Source organism: Equus quagga, chromosome 1 (genome assembly GCF_021613505.1).
Source record: "Equus quagga isolate Etosha38 chromosome 1, UCLA_HA_Equagga_1.0, whole genome shotgun sequence".
Lineage (NCBI taxonomy): Eukaryota > Metazoa > Chordata > Mammalia > Perissodactyla > Equidae > Equus > Equus quagga.
The window spans coordinates 149,668,119-149,686,349 of record NC_060267.1 but is presented as its reverse complement, the minus strand read 5'-3'; the positions used below and the strand labels follow the sequence as shown (position 1 = coordinate 149,686,349).

The 18,231-nt window shown below is 39.3% G+C and overlaps 1 protein-coding gene across 21 annotated transcripts in view; it reads right to left on the bottom strand.

The window, feature by feature from the left end:
* CLASP2 (cytoplasmic linker associated protein 2) overlaps positions 1–15,054 on the bottom strand; it is a 164,019-nt gene extending 148,965 nt beyond the window's left edge. For 12 of the 21 annotated variants that reach the window (XM_046658573.1, XM_046658536.1, XM_046658698.1 and 9 more), the window contains exons 1-2: positions 14,621–15,053; positions 2,229–2,307 (exon numbers count right to left, since the gene is read on the bottom strand). In XM_046658573.1, coding sequence (XP_046514529.1) covers positions 2,229–2,307; positions 14,621–14,815 — 274 coding nt within the window. In that variant the 5' untranslated portion in view covers positions 14,816–15,053. Of the gene's footprint in view, positions 1–2,228; positions 2,308–14,620 lie in introns of all 21 variants that reach the window. The other 9 variants (XM_046658508.1, XM_046658527.1, XM_046658583.1 and 6 more) reach the window with 2 other exon arrangements.
* Between the last annotated feature and the right edge of the window lie 3,177 nt (positions 15,055–18,231).

The window sequence follows — 18,231 nt, the reverse complement described above, 5'->3', positions numbered from 1 at the left end:
TGATGAAATTTTCCCGTTATACCACACTGACTCTCAAGTAACAAGTTCAAGTTTCACTAAGGACAATGATGAGCACTTAGAGTTCAAAGTAAAAATGATATTGATTAACAGTAAATGCACAGGGATAATCAGAAAGAGTAGATCAAAAGATAAAAAACTATACATATAAGAATATGCAGATATGTAGGAAACACATATGAAAAACACTAACCAACAAAAGCAACTTAATGTAATTTATTAAGTATTTAAGGATATAAGAATCATGGAGTAGAGAAAAATTCAATGTAGGGTAAGGTTAACCTGAAAAGCTCCCAAATAATGAAACGTGAAGTGAAAAAGAACAAAAGGCCATGGAGAAGAGGAGAAGATTTCAAAAAGAAAGAGCACAACAGAGGCATAAACAAGTTAAAACAGAATTAACAAGAGTGAGCAAGTTTCTGATCAGCTAGAGTGAGAGAGAGAAAGCACTTGCTGAAGATCATGAATAAATAAGGCTTCTGAGATAAAGAAGGGACATAGGCGCAGAGAACTGGAACACCAAGGACAACCAAACAGAAGTAAGTTCTGAAAGCAGGGCAGTCCCGGGAGAAACAAACTAGGATTCTAGTCCCAATACTACCACTGCCTCAATATGAGTGAGCAGTCAGTACATCAAACCCCATTTGGCCCTCCTTGTGTCTAAAAAATGAGTGAGAGACATAATACCTGGAATTACTCTCAAGTTTAAAATACTATCTTGTAACAACTAAAAATAGAGAGTAACTACAAGGCAGGGGTTACAAACACAAACACCTATGGTCAGGGAGGTTCGGAAAATGTCAAAAATGAACCAGGTCTAAGAACTGCAGTATTCCAACCCTGCTGTGTTACAACCGATATTCTCAGCTATGAGGAGACAAGAGAAGATGGGACACAAAGAGATGACGCGAGTGATGATAAATTGGAAAGCTCATGACTCAGACAATAGGGAAGCTACAACCCAGCTTCAGCCAATAATTATATGTGAGAATGGAAGATCAGGGCTGCCAAACTGGCCAATTTTTCAAGACAAGCCAGAAATATGAATTTTTATGTAAAACTTCCTAATTTTAAACACTGATTCAAAACATCTTAAGAAAATACATAAGCAAGTAAAAAATGTTTGCAGAGCATGGTTTTTAACATCTATAGGATTTTATGGAGGACACTGACATAGCAAAAATCATCTTTTCAGAAGATATTCATACAAAGAATGAATTGGAACCAGGTATTGATTAAAAAGGGAATAATGAAGAGGAAAACTCATTAAGATGCTTCTGCTAAAAGCAGACAATAAAAAGAAAAGAAAAAGTTGGCAGAATTTGGCAGCATACCAAACATAAAGAAAAAAGCTGACCAAAGATAACTAGAAAATAAGTGTGATGATGCATTAGGAGGCATTAACTTAATCCATAAAAGAAAATCAAGAACATGTGAGGCTACCCTTAAATGTTTCCATATAACGGGAACCAAATAAACTCACCAAAGCACTCCAAAAGGCATATGAAGGTCATTCAGGTTTGGAAAATAGGTCAGAGCCAACTTGTAATCCTAACTACTACACAAAGAAGAGCACTGTACTAGTATATTGTACTGTACTGCAAACACACCGTTAAGTAAGTGCTGCTCAAAATACGGGTGGCAGTGTAGGACCAGTGTACAAACTATTTATGGCAAAGAAATTGAGAGTGTTTATAAAACAAAATTCTGAAACAGTCTGAACAAAGTAATTTTGTTTGTTGAATCTAATAATAAAGTGGGCCTTATATATTTTTTATTTCATTTTGCTGAAATTTATTTTTATTGTATTTTACAAAATATTGGTCTGCAACAGACCAGCAATGAAAGAACTGGTCCTTCACCACAGATAGTCTGAAAAGTGGTGCTATAAGTTATAATATAAATGTTTAATATGTTACAAAAAAAGTAAAAGATATAGTAAAAAATTTGAAAATATGAAATAAAAATCTATCAGCAGTATATTTAATGTTTTTTGCTTTTGTTTTTTTGTCTCAAAGAGAATATAATTATTTATTTAAATAGGCTTAAAATCTTTTATCTGGGTAAACTAAAGCTAATTAGCAGATCTCTGGGTTGTACAAAATTACATTTGCGCTTTTACAGAGAATTTATTCTGTTAAACAAAAACTATGAGAAAAAAGTATGTCAAAACCTACAATAATTTTTTAAATAAGTTAAAGTTAACTTACCCATTGCTACATAGGACTTAAATCGTGTTGATAATCTGTCCACAAAGGCACTTAAAATTTCCAATCCCATTAATGAAACCTACAGATAGAAAGAAATTTTAATAGATACAAATTACTGATGCACACTTTAAATATGAGTATTTAATTGTTGACATAAAAGATTTTCATATAATATATTACCAAGTTTTAAAAAAATAAGGAGATTGAAGTATTCAGGGGTGAACAGTTTGAGGTTAGAGCACCCTATTCTCAAATGGCTCAATAATAATAATAATAATAATAATAATAATAACAACAACAATAATGTGTAAATAGACAGGAAGATAGTAATAAAGCATATGTGCCGAAATGTTAATAACTGGTAAACTGAGTGAAGGGTACACAGGAGTTCACTGACTATACTCGCAACTTTCCTGCAATGTTGAAATGTTTCCTAAATGAAACAGTTAAAAGTTAAAAGAGCACCTTTAATTACAGAGGAATTTCAGCTTCTGTCTAGGATGGAAAAACTGGAAAAAACATCACACCCATCGTAATAAAAAAATGTCAAATAATCTACAAAATCACAACTATTCTTGAATCCATCAGAAAGCTGAGGTTGTAGAATAATCAACTAGCCTGAAATCTAAGGAAAAACAGATGCCTCCAAAGCAAGATGGGATATAAACAGAAGGTCACACACGGCAGAGGACAGAAGAAAAACAAAGCCATGACACAAGTGGGTAAGAATTCACCTATATTTAACTCATTGTTAACAGCTGAGTGTGGGCTAGTATGAAAATACAGAATCCCTAGTAGCTACAGACACAGGAGAGTTTATACCCACTTGTAAGCTCTTTCTCTACAAACCTCCACTAGTCTCTCATAATTAAGACCAAGGACAGGGCAGGAGACCCGAGGAAGTATCTCTCGGTGGTACAGGTCTCGAAGGAAGGGAGCCGCTGCTCCAAACCTTTCCTGTACACTTGTCCTATAAGAAACAAAAGTTTGAAACTACTGATGGAAAGACAAACACAATCGTCCCCAGGACAGAGGCAAAAATTCACTGTTACTGAGTACAGAGAAAAGAAAAAATGCTATCTCAGGGGGAGGAGCAGAAAACTATCCTGTGCTCAGATGAGTAAAAGTCTCCAAGTGAAGAGAGGCAGGATCTGATAAAGCCTCACCCTCAAGATGCAAAGACAAAGGGCTCCTAAGACCGAAGCTGGACCAGAAAAATAGAGAATGCTACCCACTCTCCACAACCAGGCTAGCAAGAACAGAATAAGAAGCAACTCCAGTTTATCACCAGGGAAGGAGAGAACATAGAGAAAAATCTTCTATGAAGAGAAGGCCTAAAGTGTACAGTGGAGCAGAAACATTGAGGACCCAACAATTCCACTCCTAACCATATATACCCAAAGGAACTAAAGAAGGACACAAATAGATACTTGTACGACAACGTTCATTACAGCATTAGTCAGTCACAAGGGCCAAAGAGTGGAAAGCCCACATGTCCATCAATTGATGAATGAATTAAAAAAATGTGGTATATGCATTCAATTGAAGATTATTTGGCCATAGAGAGGAATGACTGATACATGTTACAACATGGATGGACCTTCCAAAACATTATGATAGGAGGAAAAAAACCAGTCACAAATGGCCATATGTTGTATGATTCAATTTATAAGAAATATCTAGGACAGGTAAATCTATAAAGATAGAAAGTAGATTAGTGGTTGCTTAGGACTAGGAGATCTGAGGGGACAGAGAGGTAACAGCTAAAAGGTACAGACATCTTTTTGAGGCGATAAAAATGTTCTAAAACTGTGCTGATGGTTGTGTGTATCTGTAAATACACTAAAAATCAATGAATTGTGTACTTCAAATGAATGAACTGTATGGTATGTGAATTGTATCAATAAAACTCTTACAAAAATCATTGGAAATCCACGAATAGACTCATACATAAAATTTAACAGATGATAAAAGCAGTATCTCAAATCAGCAGGAAAAACATGCACACTTAGTAAGATCTCACTTGGGCATCTATCCCTAAGATATACTGGCAAAAAAGAAACTTCAGCGTCTTTCGAAATCTTGTTGTTGATGGAAGGAGCTATAGATAAAAGATAGACAGAAGTAGTAAAAAGTGCAGTACTCAATCTGAATTAGAATACCAGTATAAACTCATGATGTATTTTTCTTTGAAATTAAAATAAAACCTAACCCTATCCATTGAAAAAAATCTAGAAACAATGATCAAACGAGTAACAATGAGTTCCACCAGCACCCACACTGTATTTTCCACATACCATTTCCTACTAAAAGGAACCAGAGCTTCTTGGAGAAGTGGCTGAGTCCAGGGCAAGAGCAGGAAATACGACATCCTGTAATACCAAATAGCAAAGACGCTACCAAAGATTACTAGGGTCATGTCGAGACAGGACAGTTTGAATAGCAATAAGGATAATAACTGCATTGCTCTGAAACTCATTAGATATGTTTAAATAGAAGAGTTCATAACAAGAACAAAAACTACTTGGCCCACACTGGAGGATGCTAGAAGACCATCTCATTATTTTGACAATTAGTAAATAAAAGGAAAGAATTATATGAACTGTATCTGCCTTTCTATGTAAACTATACCACTGGGTAACCAAATAGTAGTAAACGGGAGAAGTTTCTCTTCATGATAAAACTGAGGCTGTCCTACTTTGGCACATCATGAGAAGGCAGGATTCTTTGGAAAAGATAACAATGCTGGGAAAAGTAAAAAGCATCAGGAAAAGAGGAAGACCAAATATGAAGTGGATTGACTCCATAAATGAAGCTGTGGGCACGAGTCTACAGAAGCTACGTTAGGGTTGTTAAGGATAGGACATTGTGGACATCGCTCACTCATAGGGTCACCAGGAGTCTGAGGCTGACGGCAAGATAACAAGTTAAGAGATCTAAACACTGAACGTTAATGATGGCTGCTAACATCACAACAAGAGACTATCAGACCTTAAGTGGCTTCCTGATGTTATGTGCCTCCTGATGAAAGAAGAACACTATTTATAAAGTAGTCTTCCCACAAAAAAGAAAACCAGACTGAATCTGATCAAACTTTAGATCCAACTACTAACTTACAGGAAATACAGAGGGAACAAACAACATCACAGGAATGAAATCAGCAAAACCCAGACTGTAGGAAACTCTACCACAAATAAAATCCAAGATTTTTGAAAAGAGAGACCAAGGGAGAAAGAGATTTAAAAAGACTCAACAAACATGTTAACTGAGGTAGGCAGAATAACAGCCTCCCAAAGGTGTTTACATCTTAACCACCAAGACCTGTGAATATGTTACCTTACAAGGCAAAAAGAACTTTAAAGATGTAGTTAAGGATGTTAAAATGGGGGAATTACCCTGGATTACCCAGGCCCAATGCATCACAAGAGCCCTTATAAGAGGGAGGCTGGAGAGCCAAACTCAGAGGAGATGTGATGATGGAAGCAGTGGTCAGAGAGAAAGATTTGAAGACGCTATATTGCTGGCTTTGAAGATGGAAAAAGAGGCCATGAGCCAAGAAATGCAGGCAGTTTGTAAAAGCTGGAAAATTCTCTCCTACAGTCTCCAGAAGGAATACAATCCTGCTGAAACCTTGATTTTATCCCAATGAAACCCATTTTGGACTTCTGACCTGCAGAACTGTAAGAATATAAATGTTGTTTTAAGCTACTAAGTGCATGGGAATTGGATAAAGCAGCAACAGGAAACCAATATATTAACAAATCACAATGTGTGAACTTTATTTGTATCTTGATTTTTCCTAAAACAACTAATTTAAAAATTTGCACATTTAAAAAAAATTGGAAATTTGAACCCTGGATATTTGATATCAAGGAATTATTTTTTTTACATATGATAATGGTACTGAGGTTATGTTAATTATTTTTTTTAAAGATTGGCACCTGAGCTAACATCTATTGCCAATCTTCTTTTTTTTTTCCTTCTTCAAGATTTTTCCCCAAAGTGCCCCCCAGTACATAGCTGTATATTCTAGTTGTAGGTCTTTCTAGTCGTGGCATGTGGGAAGCCGTCTCAGCACAGCTTGATGAGCAATGCCATGTCCACACCCAGGATCCGAACCAGTGAAACCCTGGGCCACCAACGTGGAGCACGTGAACTTAACCACTTAGCCATGGGTGGGCCCCCAAAATTTTTTTTAAAGAGCACTTATCTTTGAGAGACTAACCAGAAAGATTAATGAATGAAACAATGTATCCGTGATTTGTGACAAAGTGATGGGGCAGGATTAGCCACAGACGGATGAGTGTTATGGGTGTGTTATTTTATTGTCTACCTTTACACATGTTCAAAATTTTCCATACTAAAAATTTTTTCTAAAAAATTATAGTAAGCATGATTCCTAACGGTGAAATACTAGAACATACCCTTGAAACCCAGGAACAATTCAAGTACGCCCACACTCTTTTATTCAACCCCACCCTAAGGGTCCTGGCCAATGCACCAAAACCAAGCAAAACGAAAGGACTGGAGAGAAGAAGCAAAACTTTCATTAGTGTCTGATATTATTATATGTACAGAAAACTTAAAAGAATTCACAAATTGAATTTAAAAAGTTTTTAATTGTATAATAAGTAGGCTGGTCATAAAAACCAATATACAAAATGCCATTTCACTTCCATAGGCCAGAAAACAATTTTTAAAAAGACAAATAGCATTTATAATACTCAAACACTGTAAATTACCTAGAGTAAATCTAATAAAATGTGCAAAAGACCTATTTGGAGTAAATACTGAAACATTAATGAAAGACATTAAAGAAGACCTAAACAATTTTCATGGATAAAAAGAGGTCAATATTATAAAGATATCAAGTCTTCCCCAAAAAACATGATATTCAATGTAACTCCAATAAGAAGCCCCAATTTTTTGGTGCAACTTAACCAGCTGATTCTAACATTCACATGCGTTAGTAAATAAAGACCCAACGATAGTCAACTCATTCCTAAAGAATATGGTGGATGAATTTAACACAGCAAATATCAAGATTTACCACAGAGCTACAAATAATTTTCCTGAATTTCCATTTGCACATCTTTCAAGTTAGCCTGCATCTTGGTTAAGGGTCCTTTCAGCAGAATATTAAAAAACCCCAAAAAAGAAGGAAATAAAACAACTAGAGTAATATTCCAGTTTGCTCCTCACCACTTCCTTAGGAACTCAAATGCCTCCATTCCAACCCTTTAAAATATAAAAGCAAAATAAATGTACTTTCTAACAGGTATATACAAAATATAAAAGTAGGGGGTGGCCCCACGGCAAGGGGTTAAGTTCAGTGCGCTCTACTTTGGTGGCCTGGGTTCGGGGGTTCGGATACCAGACACAGACCTACAGCATTCATCAGCCATGCTGTGGCAGCAACCCACATATAAAGTGGAGGAAGACTGGCACAGACGTTAGCTCAGGGATAATATTCCTTAGCAAAAATAAATAAATAAAAGCAAACATATAAATACATAAAAAATGTTAAAAATATAAAAGCAAAAATAACATACTTTTTAACAGGTAGAAAAATGGAAACTCTAGAAAACAAACTTTGTGCTAAGACCAAGCTTAAATTTCAGGGTGTTTTCAAGTCATAAAACTGAAATTTTAAAAAATTTATGAAATGTTATCCTTAAGAAGTCCCAGAACCTTTAGGGTCATTTTCGCATTCTCTCTCTCTCTCCCTTTTCACCTCTGAATCACAAATGGTTGAAGGTGTTTGAGTAATCTGACGTCAATAAACTCACAAGCAAGTGTCACCTTGGCTACAGAGTTTCAATTCAATATAATGTTTAATCTTCCAAATAGTTTAAATCAGAAATGTTGTCAACCAACAGCACAGCTAAGTAATTGCATGAGAATCGCCACCAAGAACTTTCCATGTAAAAGTCAGAAAGCCTGACAACAAGAGTTCTTGAAATCTAGGAGGGACACAAGCTTAATTCATAATCACAGTTGTTTTACCACCATAGGTGGAACAGAAAAGAGGCCTGTATTGTTCATAACAAGCATATTCCTGTAATGCTCCTTCTCTCATTAGGAAATACTGTAGTTTTAAGGGGTATTCTTTTTCACAAACTAACTCAGTATCTAAGAAAATGAGTAAAAGAATGGATGGACTAATTGGCAAATGGACATGTATGCACAAATCAAATGAGTAAAACCAGATGGCTTACAAAATTTGAAAACCTGAAGAGAAATATCAGGTTATTTTCATATAAATATATAAGTAATAAAACTATTTCCCTCCAAAAGAGGGGAAACAAATGACTTAAAGATACTGGTTAATTCTATGTAGAGTGAGGGGAGAGAAGTACAGCCCAATATTTGCACTTCTAGACATACACCCAAGAACAACTGTTCTCAATGGGGGGTGGTGTATGACACACAAGATTACTCCCCAGAGCTGTGCAGCCCAAAGGTACACGGCCATACTCGGCAGCCCGGCTGCCAGCCACTTAAGCAAATGAAAATCCTGTTTGAAGTTATCAGAGCCTAGAATTCTTTTTTTTGCATGGTTTTAGTATAAGAGTTTTTCAGGAATGCAGCCAGCAAATAAATCAATGGACAAGTGTGCTTTCATTTACTGATTCAACAAATATTGAAAGCCTGCTATGACTATAAATGCTGGAAGGTAGGTACAGTACTGGGAGTCTTAAGAAATCCCAATTCCGGGGCCGGCCCCATGGCTGAGTGGTTAAGTTCGCGTGCTCCACTTTGGCGGCCCAGGGTTTCGCCGGTTCGGATCCTAGGCACAGACATGGCACCGCTCATCAAGCCATGCTGAGGCGTCATCCCACATGTCACAGCTAGAAGGACCCACAACTAAAAATATACAACTATGTACCGGGAGGCTTCAGGGAGAAAAAGGAAAAATAAAATCTTAAAAAAAAAAAAGAAATCCTAATTCCTTCTATTTTCTCAGTGAAGTGGGAAGCAAGACCATCAGCTGACACTGATGATGGAAGAAGAGATATTGTTAGGTCTGAGGAAGAGGAACAGATGTAAAATAGTTGTCTAAGCAAAAGAATAAATGAACTAAGAAAATATAGTATGATTGCCAGGCACCATGAAGGGCCCACTTGAAGGTCAGGAACTTAAAATCAAACCAGTGAAAGATTTTGTGTTGTTCTCCAACCACCTTCAGTTGCATTGGTGTAGTCTTGGGCAGGCAGTGTTGGATTAATCAGGATTGCATTTTATCAAATGAGGGACATAGAGTGGGAGTGAGGAGGGAAAGAATTAAGAATGGATGTAAGAGTGTGACTGACTGACCATGATATTTAAGCTCAGACAAGAGGGAGTGTGGGACAGTTAAAACGCTAAATGAGGGAGCTGGCCCCGTGGCCTAGTGGTTAAAGTTCTGCATGGTCCACTTTGGTGGCCCCAGACCTACTCCACTCACCAGCCATGCTGTGGAGGCACCCCACATACAGAGTAGAGGAAGAGTGACACAGATGTTAGCTCAGGGCTAATCTTCCTCAAAGCAAAAAAAAAAAAAAAAATGAGGAAGACTGGCAATGGCTATTAGCTCAGGGTGAATCTTCCTCACCCAAAAAAAAAAAAGAAAGCAGCATCAGCAGCTAAATGGATAGGGTGTCATAGGAGTGGTCCAACTCTTTAAGTTGGTGCACTCAAATAAATTTCAGAATTTAGAGTTCTAGGATATCACAGTCATCAACAGTAATGCCACTTGTGAAGTCTGAATCACCAGCAACCACACACTTGCAGTGGTCTGAATTGGCAGTGATAGTAGCATTTACACCAATAATATGTACTGGTGCACCCATCTGATTATCATCACGTCTTCATGGATAGTCAGAATGGCACATTTACATATTGAAATATATTTTATCTCACTATAAATTATGTGTAATTTTCTTTTATAGCATAGTGAGGACATTATTGGGATTTTTAAAAATTATCTGTATTGGGTATTATCTATAAACTTTATTTCAGGATTGTAAAGAGGGCATTAAAAGAGGGTACTGCATCTGACAGGGTTCAGAATCACTGCCGTAGACAAACTCTCATGCACATATACAAGGTGACAACAAAAAAGACAATGTTAATAGTAAAAAGTTAAAAATAACCTGGACATTCTTCCTATATGGCAAGTAAAAGGAGGAGGCAAGATCCATATACACAAATACAGATCTCAAAACATTTTTTTAGCAAACTAAAACATGGTGTATTTTAAGAAAATGATGATTTTAAGAAATACAAGCAAAGAGACACTGACATTGGAAAGTATCATCCTTCAAATGGCAAAGGAGCTGTGATTTTGGATTCCAAGAAAAGACTGGAAATCCTAGCACATTACTTAGCCCAGCACTACATAGTTACAACATGAATGCTGTTTACCGTTTTCTCCGGTTTTAGAGTCAACTTACTATTATAGTTGCAGATAGATATTGCAAAAAGTGAATGTACTGCTGACAAATATTGCATACTGAAGAGGTTTACAAAAGTCCAGAAAAGGAAAATCCTAATCTCCCTAGGTTTAAGTACTCCTCCACCAATTCACCAGTTCTATGACCTAAGGCAAGATGCTACAAAATGAGGAAAACAATAAGACTGACTTTCTAAGGCCATCTTAAAGATTAAAATGAGATTAATGCAAATAACATACTGGAGACAGTGCCTGATACTAAGCTCTCTTCCAATGGTGACCATATTTAACTGCATTTTAGCAGGGAAACTTTACTGCCATAATACCACTTTAAAATTTGGGGACTCCTGAAATTACAGGACTATCCTTAGCAAAAGTCAAATGCCAGAGCATATACATTACATACATACCTATTTCCCTATTTTTAATCTCCAATTATGACTTCTCCACTGAGCTCAAGACTCCGTCTATTTAACATCTCAACTTGGGTTTTAAACAACCTTCTCAAACCAAACTTTTTACTTCCTTCACCCAGCTTGTTCTCTCAGTCTTCCCCATTTCAGTCTTTCACTCTATTGGTGCTTAAGCAAGGCAGTTATCCCTAATTCCTCTCTCGACCCTCACACTCAATCCAACTGGAGGTCCTGCTGGCTCTACCACCAAATCACCCCCCAAATCTTCCACTTCTCAGCACTGCCATTGCTACCAAAACAGCCTTAGCCACCCCGCTTCTGCTGCTGCTCCTTCACAGTCTACTCTGTGAAGTAGACAGAGTAGCCACCAGTCTACATAAAACCCTCCAATGATTCAGAATAAAATCCTATAAGGCTCTTTCCACCTGCCTCCCCAAAGTCATCTTTCTTAACACCTCACTCACTTGTGAGCTCTAGCCATACTGGCCTTTCTCATGTTCCTTAACAGAACCAGGGCCTCTGCATTTGCAGCTTCCTCTGCCTAAACCATTCTTCACTCCTACATTTCTTTCATGTCTATACCCAAATTTCACCTCACCTCCTTGATTACCCCAAATAGTCTAACCTTATCCTCATTCTTTGACATCAGTTGACTTATAAGTACTTGTTACCTGAAATTATCTGATTTGTACACCCATCTGCCTTCCTCTAATAGGATCTCCACGACAGCAGGGATCTCACTCTCCATCTCCTTTAAGTCACCCTCTCAGCGAGGTCTGCAATGACAACTATTTAAAATTCCAACATTTGCATCCTGCCCAACATTCCCTATTCCTTTCACTGCTTTTCTCCAAAGCATTTATCACCATCTAACATACTGTAGATTTTAGTCATTTATCTTATTGATCGCTCTCCCTCCACTAGAATCCAAGCCCACAAAGGCAAGGATTTCTCTCTTCTTTTTCACTATTGTGTCCAAAACGCCTAGAAAAGTGTGTGCCTGCACATGGTAGGTCCTCAATAAATATCCAAATGAGGCTGAATGAATGCGCTTTACTAGTCTTGTTCACAGCTAAATCTTTAGTATCTAGAACAACATCCAGCATATAGTATAGCCATTCAAATTCAGTGAAGCAAGACAATCATTAAGACACTCAAAACCTGAAGTACTATCAAATCCAAAGAAACATGCTATTTTATTCAGCACAATTTGAAATTTGAGTGCAATTCTCTATTTGTGTGTACGTTCAAAAAATTCTATGATAAACTTTTCCAAAAGAGTTAAATATGTTCACTCTATCTTGAGAAAAAAACGATGACCTAGTTTGGTAATTTAAGCTTATAAAACCCAAATAAGAAAGTAATTAGAATCCCCTCTCTCTGACAATGTCATAAAAGCTTTTATACACTATTTGGTAGAAAGGGGAGAACTAATGATTCAGGAAGGAGAGAGCAGAATTGATGAATTAATGTCCTTGAGTAGGCAAGAGGGCATGGGGTCTAATACGCATGTGAAGGGACTGGTATAAGTGAGATAGATAGACAATTCATTCATTGTAACAGAGAAGAAGGTAGAATATACGAGCACAGCTACAAACAAGTATGTAGATAAGGCTGTGGGAGCCTATAGCAGTTCTCTTCTGATTGCTGAAATTATCTCTGGCTGCAGTATCTAGTGAGGAGCATGGAGAGAACGTGTAGTAAAGAGATGAGAACTTGGGTCAGATCCCTGATGGATCAGAACTCTCAAGGACTAGTTAAATGAAAAACATAGCACTGAGTGGAAGCAGTGCTTAGAGATACAAAAGAAAAATTGGAATACTGTGGTATCATAGAAGCCAAGAGGGGCCAGCCCTGTGGCCAAGTGGTTAAGTTCACACGCTCCCCTTTGGCGGCCCAGGGTTTCACTGGTTTGGATCCTGGGCGCAGACCTAGCACCACTCATCAAGCCATGCTGAGGCGGTGTCCCACATGCCCAACTAGAGGGACCTATAACTAGTAAATACAACTACCTACTGGGGGGCTTTGGGAAGAAGAAGAAAAAAAGAAGCCAAGAGTGTTTCAAGTGCTGGGACTGCTCAACTGCATTCACTGACGGTACTTATGAAGAATGAGATGGCCCACAACAGTCACCACAGCCAGTGGAGAAGGTGACAGAACAACCTTCACTTGGGAAGGGGAACAAGCATTACCAAGGAGCTGACTTTCTACAACAGCCTATGCTGCAACATAAAATCAACTATCTTGAGTGTACACATGCTCTTCTTACACTGTAAGTAAATTTAGCTTGTTTCTTCCAAAGAAAAAAGACTAAACCCCCAACCAGTAATGATATATTATTAAACACTAACTTTTCCCAAAGTTTTAAAAAATGATAATAAAGAGATAGTATGTAATGGAGCATCAAGGTGGTTAATTCTCAAACTGTTAATTATCCTCACAAAAGTCAAAACCTTCAAAATCTCATATAAGTTTCACTATTAAATCTGCATAATTCTAGAGTTTGCTTTTCTTCTCTATAATGATAAAGCTTTCAAAGTACAGCCTACTTATTCGCTGGGTTGTAAGTATATATTACTAAAAAGAATCACTTCATCCACAGGAGGTTGGGGCCAGCATTTTAAAGCAACACTGCCACCAGAAGACTAGAAAGAAAACTAACTGCTAAAAACTACAGCACTAGGCTAATCACAGAATATTAACCTGGTCTCCCAACGAGGCTGCATTACAACCTGCCTACTATCGGCCCTTCGGAAACACTCATTCCTTCTTGTACCCCATCCTTCTATTTTTTGTCTTCAGCATTAGCTAACCCGCTAGGACACGGTTTCAAATCCCAGCCAGTCCTCAACTGCGGCAAAATAAAATGACAGAGAGCGTTCAATTGCTTTCTGCCGACAATAAACGAAAAACGAAAGAATAATGGCCTGGGGTCAGTATCTTTTCGTTAAAGATAAACTTAATCGGGAGCCTGATTCAGCTCTAAAGATGCCTTAGAGAGGAAGAGCATAACCTTCGAGACACAAAAGTTATCAAAAAGAAAGAAAGAAGGAAACAGGAGATTAAGTAGGATAAAAATCACTAAGAAGAAGAATTAACTTGACACCGCTTTTCAACTGAAAAATTGTATCCTAACGTCCTATGACTTGGTCTAGGTAATGTTTACATTGGTACAACCAAATGTAAAAAGTCTTCGGGCCCTTTGTGTGTGTAAATTATTAGTGATTTTTTGAAAAGATGATTAAACACTGGGCCTTAATGTCAAGTAACTCCGCACCGTGTCACGGAATCGCTGAATTTGTCACTGTTCACAAGTGGGGGAAAACTTGGTCGTGGTGGGAAGTCAGTCCCCTGCTCGCGTTCGGAGAGGGAGGCTAGCCAGTGCGGGCGCGGCAGAGGCCCCCCAGTCCATGGGTTTCCCCTTTACCGGGTGGTTTCGAGGCGCCAGGCGCGCCCCGGGGCTCGCCCGGCCGGACGCGCACGTCCGGAATTAAAGGGCTGGCTGCGGAGGAGGCGCCTGGCCCGGCCGCGCCGCCGCCGCTTACCCGGTAGTTGCTCGAGCCCACCCAGCCAGTGAGCGCGTCGACCGTCTTGCCCAGGCGGCCCAGGTCCTCCTCCAGGTCCGGGATGGCGCCGGGGGCGCCGAGGTAGAGCAGCAGCTCCTGGCCGACCTGCAGGCGCCCGCCGACGTCCTTCTGCTGCACCTGGGCGCCAAAGTACTCCATGCTGCGGGGCTCCATGGCCGCGCCCGCCGGCCCGCCCGCCCGCCAGCCCGTGAGGGGCCAACTTTCGCCGAGCGCCGCCCAGCCGCCAGTGCGGGGCCCCGCGGGAACGGGCGGGAAGCGCTCGGTCCGGCCGACGCGCGGCTCGCGGGGCGCGGCAGGCAGCGGGAGCAACGCCAGGCGCCGAGCGGCCCCCAAACTACTCAAACTCGGCGCCCCCCGAGCCCCAGCCCGCTTCAGAGGCCGCTGCCGCCGGTGACGTCAGCACGCGCGTGACGTCAGCGCGACGCCGGCGAGCGCCCGCCCGTCTGGGCTCCAGCTTCGCGGCGGCAGCGGCCGCGGCGGAAACCGCTGGGGCCAGTGGGACCCCGGTGGGGGGAATTGGGGTCGAAGTGGGTCGGCGTCCTCTGCAGGTCGGTCGTTCTCCGCCACCCGCTGTCGCTGCGCCCTGCCCCTGCCCTGTAAAATATAGAAAGCTTCCAAATTTTCCCCTACTTGAAATCAACACTTGGGGAAGTTTCTGGTACTTGGAATCCCCCTTCCCCATTCCCACTCCTGTTTTTTTTAACCTTATAGAATACACTTCCTCATTTTAAAAAATTATGATCTCTGCTTCCTGACCCCATTGGTTAAGTCACCATGTAATGCTTTTTTTTTTAAACAGGTTTAATTTACATTAGGTAAAATGCACAGATTTTAAACGTACTGTCCGTGAGTTTTGGCAAATATATTCACCAGGGTAACCACTACCCAATGAAGATAGATCACATTTCCATCACTCCAGGAACTTCCGGGAACTTCCCAGTCAATAACTACTGCCCCCTCCCCCACGCAATTCTAATCTGATTTCTATCACTTTAGCATAGTTTTCCCTGTTCTTTAACTTCACATAACTTCATACACGGTACTCATTTTGAGTCAGGTTTCTCTCTGTCTCTTTAATGTTACGAGATTCATCCAGTGTGTTGCTGTGTCAGTTCCTTTTTATTGCTGAGTAGTATTCCATTGTATGGAAGCACCACAATTGTTGACCCATTCACTGTTGATAGACATTTGCCTTGTTTTCAATTTTTTTATAATTATGGTTAAAGCTGCTATAACTGTTAGTGTATAAGTCATTGTGTGGACACGTTTTAATTTCTCTTGGGTAAATACCAAGGACTAGAATTGCTAGGTCTTATCATAAGTGTATGTTTAGCCTTCAAAGAAACTGCTAAACTGTTTTCCAAAGTGGCTGGACTATATTGCCCTGCCACCAGCAGTGCTTGAGAGTTCCAGTTGCTCCACATCCTCCACAATATTTAGTTTTAGCCAGTTTTGTGGATGTAAGGTGGTCTATAATACATTCTAAATGCACACCATATTTATCTTCCTGCCAGTTATTTCCAACCACAATTTAATAATTATTTGTACACTATCTATCTCCTCCACTACACAGAAAGCTCCAAGATCATTTGTGTTTTCCCTAGAATAGGGCTTGGCAAATAATGGGGGCTCAATCAATTTTTAAAAAAATTTTTTTAGGAAGATTATCCCTGAGCTAACTGCTGCCAATCCTCCTCTTTTTGCTGAGGAAGACTGGCCCTGAGCTAACATCCATGCCCATCTTCCTCTACTTTATATGTGGGACGCCTGCCCCAGCATGGCATGCGAAGCAGTGCCATGTCCGCACCTGGGGTCCTAACCGGCCAAACCTGGGCTGCTAAAGCAGAACGTGGGGCACTTAACCAATGCGCCACTGGGTGGACCCCAAAGCTCAATCAGTTTAAATTGAACAAGTGAATGAATTCAATGAATTGACGTTTGAAATGTTCACAATAACAAAATAATAATAACAACAATACATTCAAAGGACTCTTTTCTGCATTTATTCTAAAATTTTTTTCCTATATTTCTGTGTTTCCCATTGTGTTGTGAAGTTTCTTCCATCTTTAATTGGCAGTAGTTTCCCTGAAACTGGTCCTCAATCAAATAAACTATGGTAACTATTTCTTTGGTGTTTAAAGACTCCATTTGTAAAGGGTTGCAGAACAATATAAAAAGAAGATCTTGTCTAGAAGAAGTTTACACTCTAATTGCCAGTGACCAGGTGCAGTATGTAGTGTAGAAAAAATAAAATGTAGGAGCCCTGGATTCTAAGTTCAGCCCTTCCTGTCCCTATGACCAAAAATAACTGCTGCTCTTAGCTCTCTGTTGTCTCCATTCACCTTTCTGAACTTTCATAACTCAAGGATCAAACCAGCTAGTCTTTAAGTTATAACTAAATAGTCTTCAAGTTATAAGATAATGTGATGGCATTTAGTACCATTTCAAGTACCTATGAAATGCTTAGTGAACACTGATTACTATTACCTATGTATTTCCTCTGTGTGTTTCATTAATTCATCAACAAATGTCTTCTGAGCACTTTTTATGTGTTAGATACTGCAAGGCTCCATAGATGTAAAGTTCGTTAGATCTGGCCTCCATGCAAACAAACTCATATAGCGAAAAGAAAATCAGCATTACTAGGATGCTACGATGGGGTAAGCCAAAGGGTTTTGGAAGCCTAGATGAGAGGCTCCTTATCTAGCTGGCACTGAGAAGGGGGGTAGGTTCCCAGAGAAGGTTATACTTAAACTGAGTTTTGAGAATATGTAGGAACTAGCTAATTAAAGAAGTTTTCTGGGGAATAGCATGTTTGTTACATGATATAATCGTAACTATTTCAATTTAACATAGTTATTATATACCTCCTACAAAATCTACACATTTATCTATATCACTGTTGTCTGTCCTGGGTTAAACATCATTAGAGCAAAAAGTTCTCAAACTTTCTAGTTCACGGGACTCTTAGTATCTTAGTCATTTTTTCACACACTCCTAGACCAAAAGAAAGACCTAAGAAATACCACCTACTTTATAGTAAGATCCAAACAACTTAATGAGTATTTGTGTCCTAACATCTTAGTTGGCATATAAAAAAATAATACGCATAAATTGAAAAAATACATTTTTATTCATTCTTAAATAACAGTACTTAATTGCTAATGAGATGTCTGTGCTTGGTCACTGTGCAATTTTTCAAACCTTGGAATCAGACTGGATACTGCCATCCTCATCCTGTTGCACATTGATTTTCATGCAGCACTTGCTTTTCATCACAGCAACCATGGAAAACACAGCCTTGCCAAGATATGACATCAATGAAAGAAATGAATCACAATCTAATGTTGAAACTGTGAATTCCTTGGAGCCGGTAGTTCACTCCCTGTCTGACAGATGCCAAGTATCACTATTTCCCTTTAAAATTTAAAATATCCTGGAGGGCTGTTAGTGAGTTTGCTGCTGCACCCCATGCTGCTGGAGCACACAGTTTGGGAAGCTTGGCAGACAGATGCCTGATGATGCTCAAGTTATCAGAGAGACAAAGAACAGAAAACGCAAACAGCTGC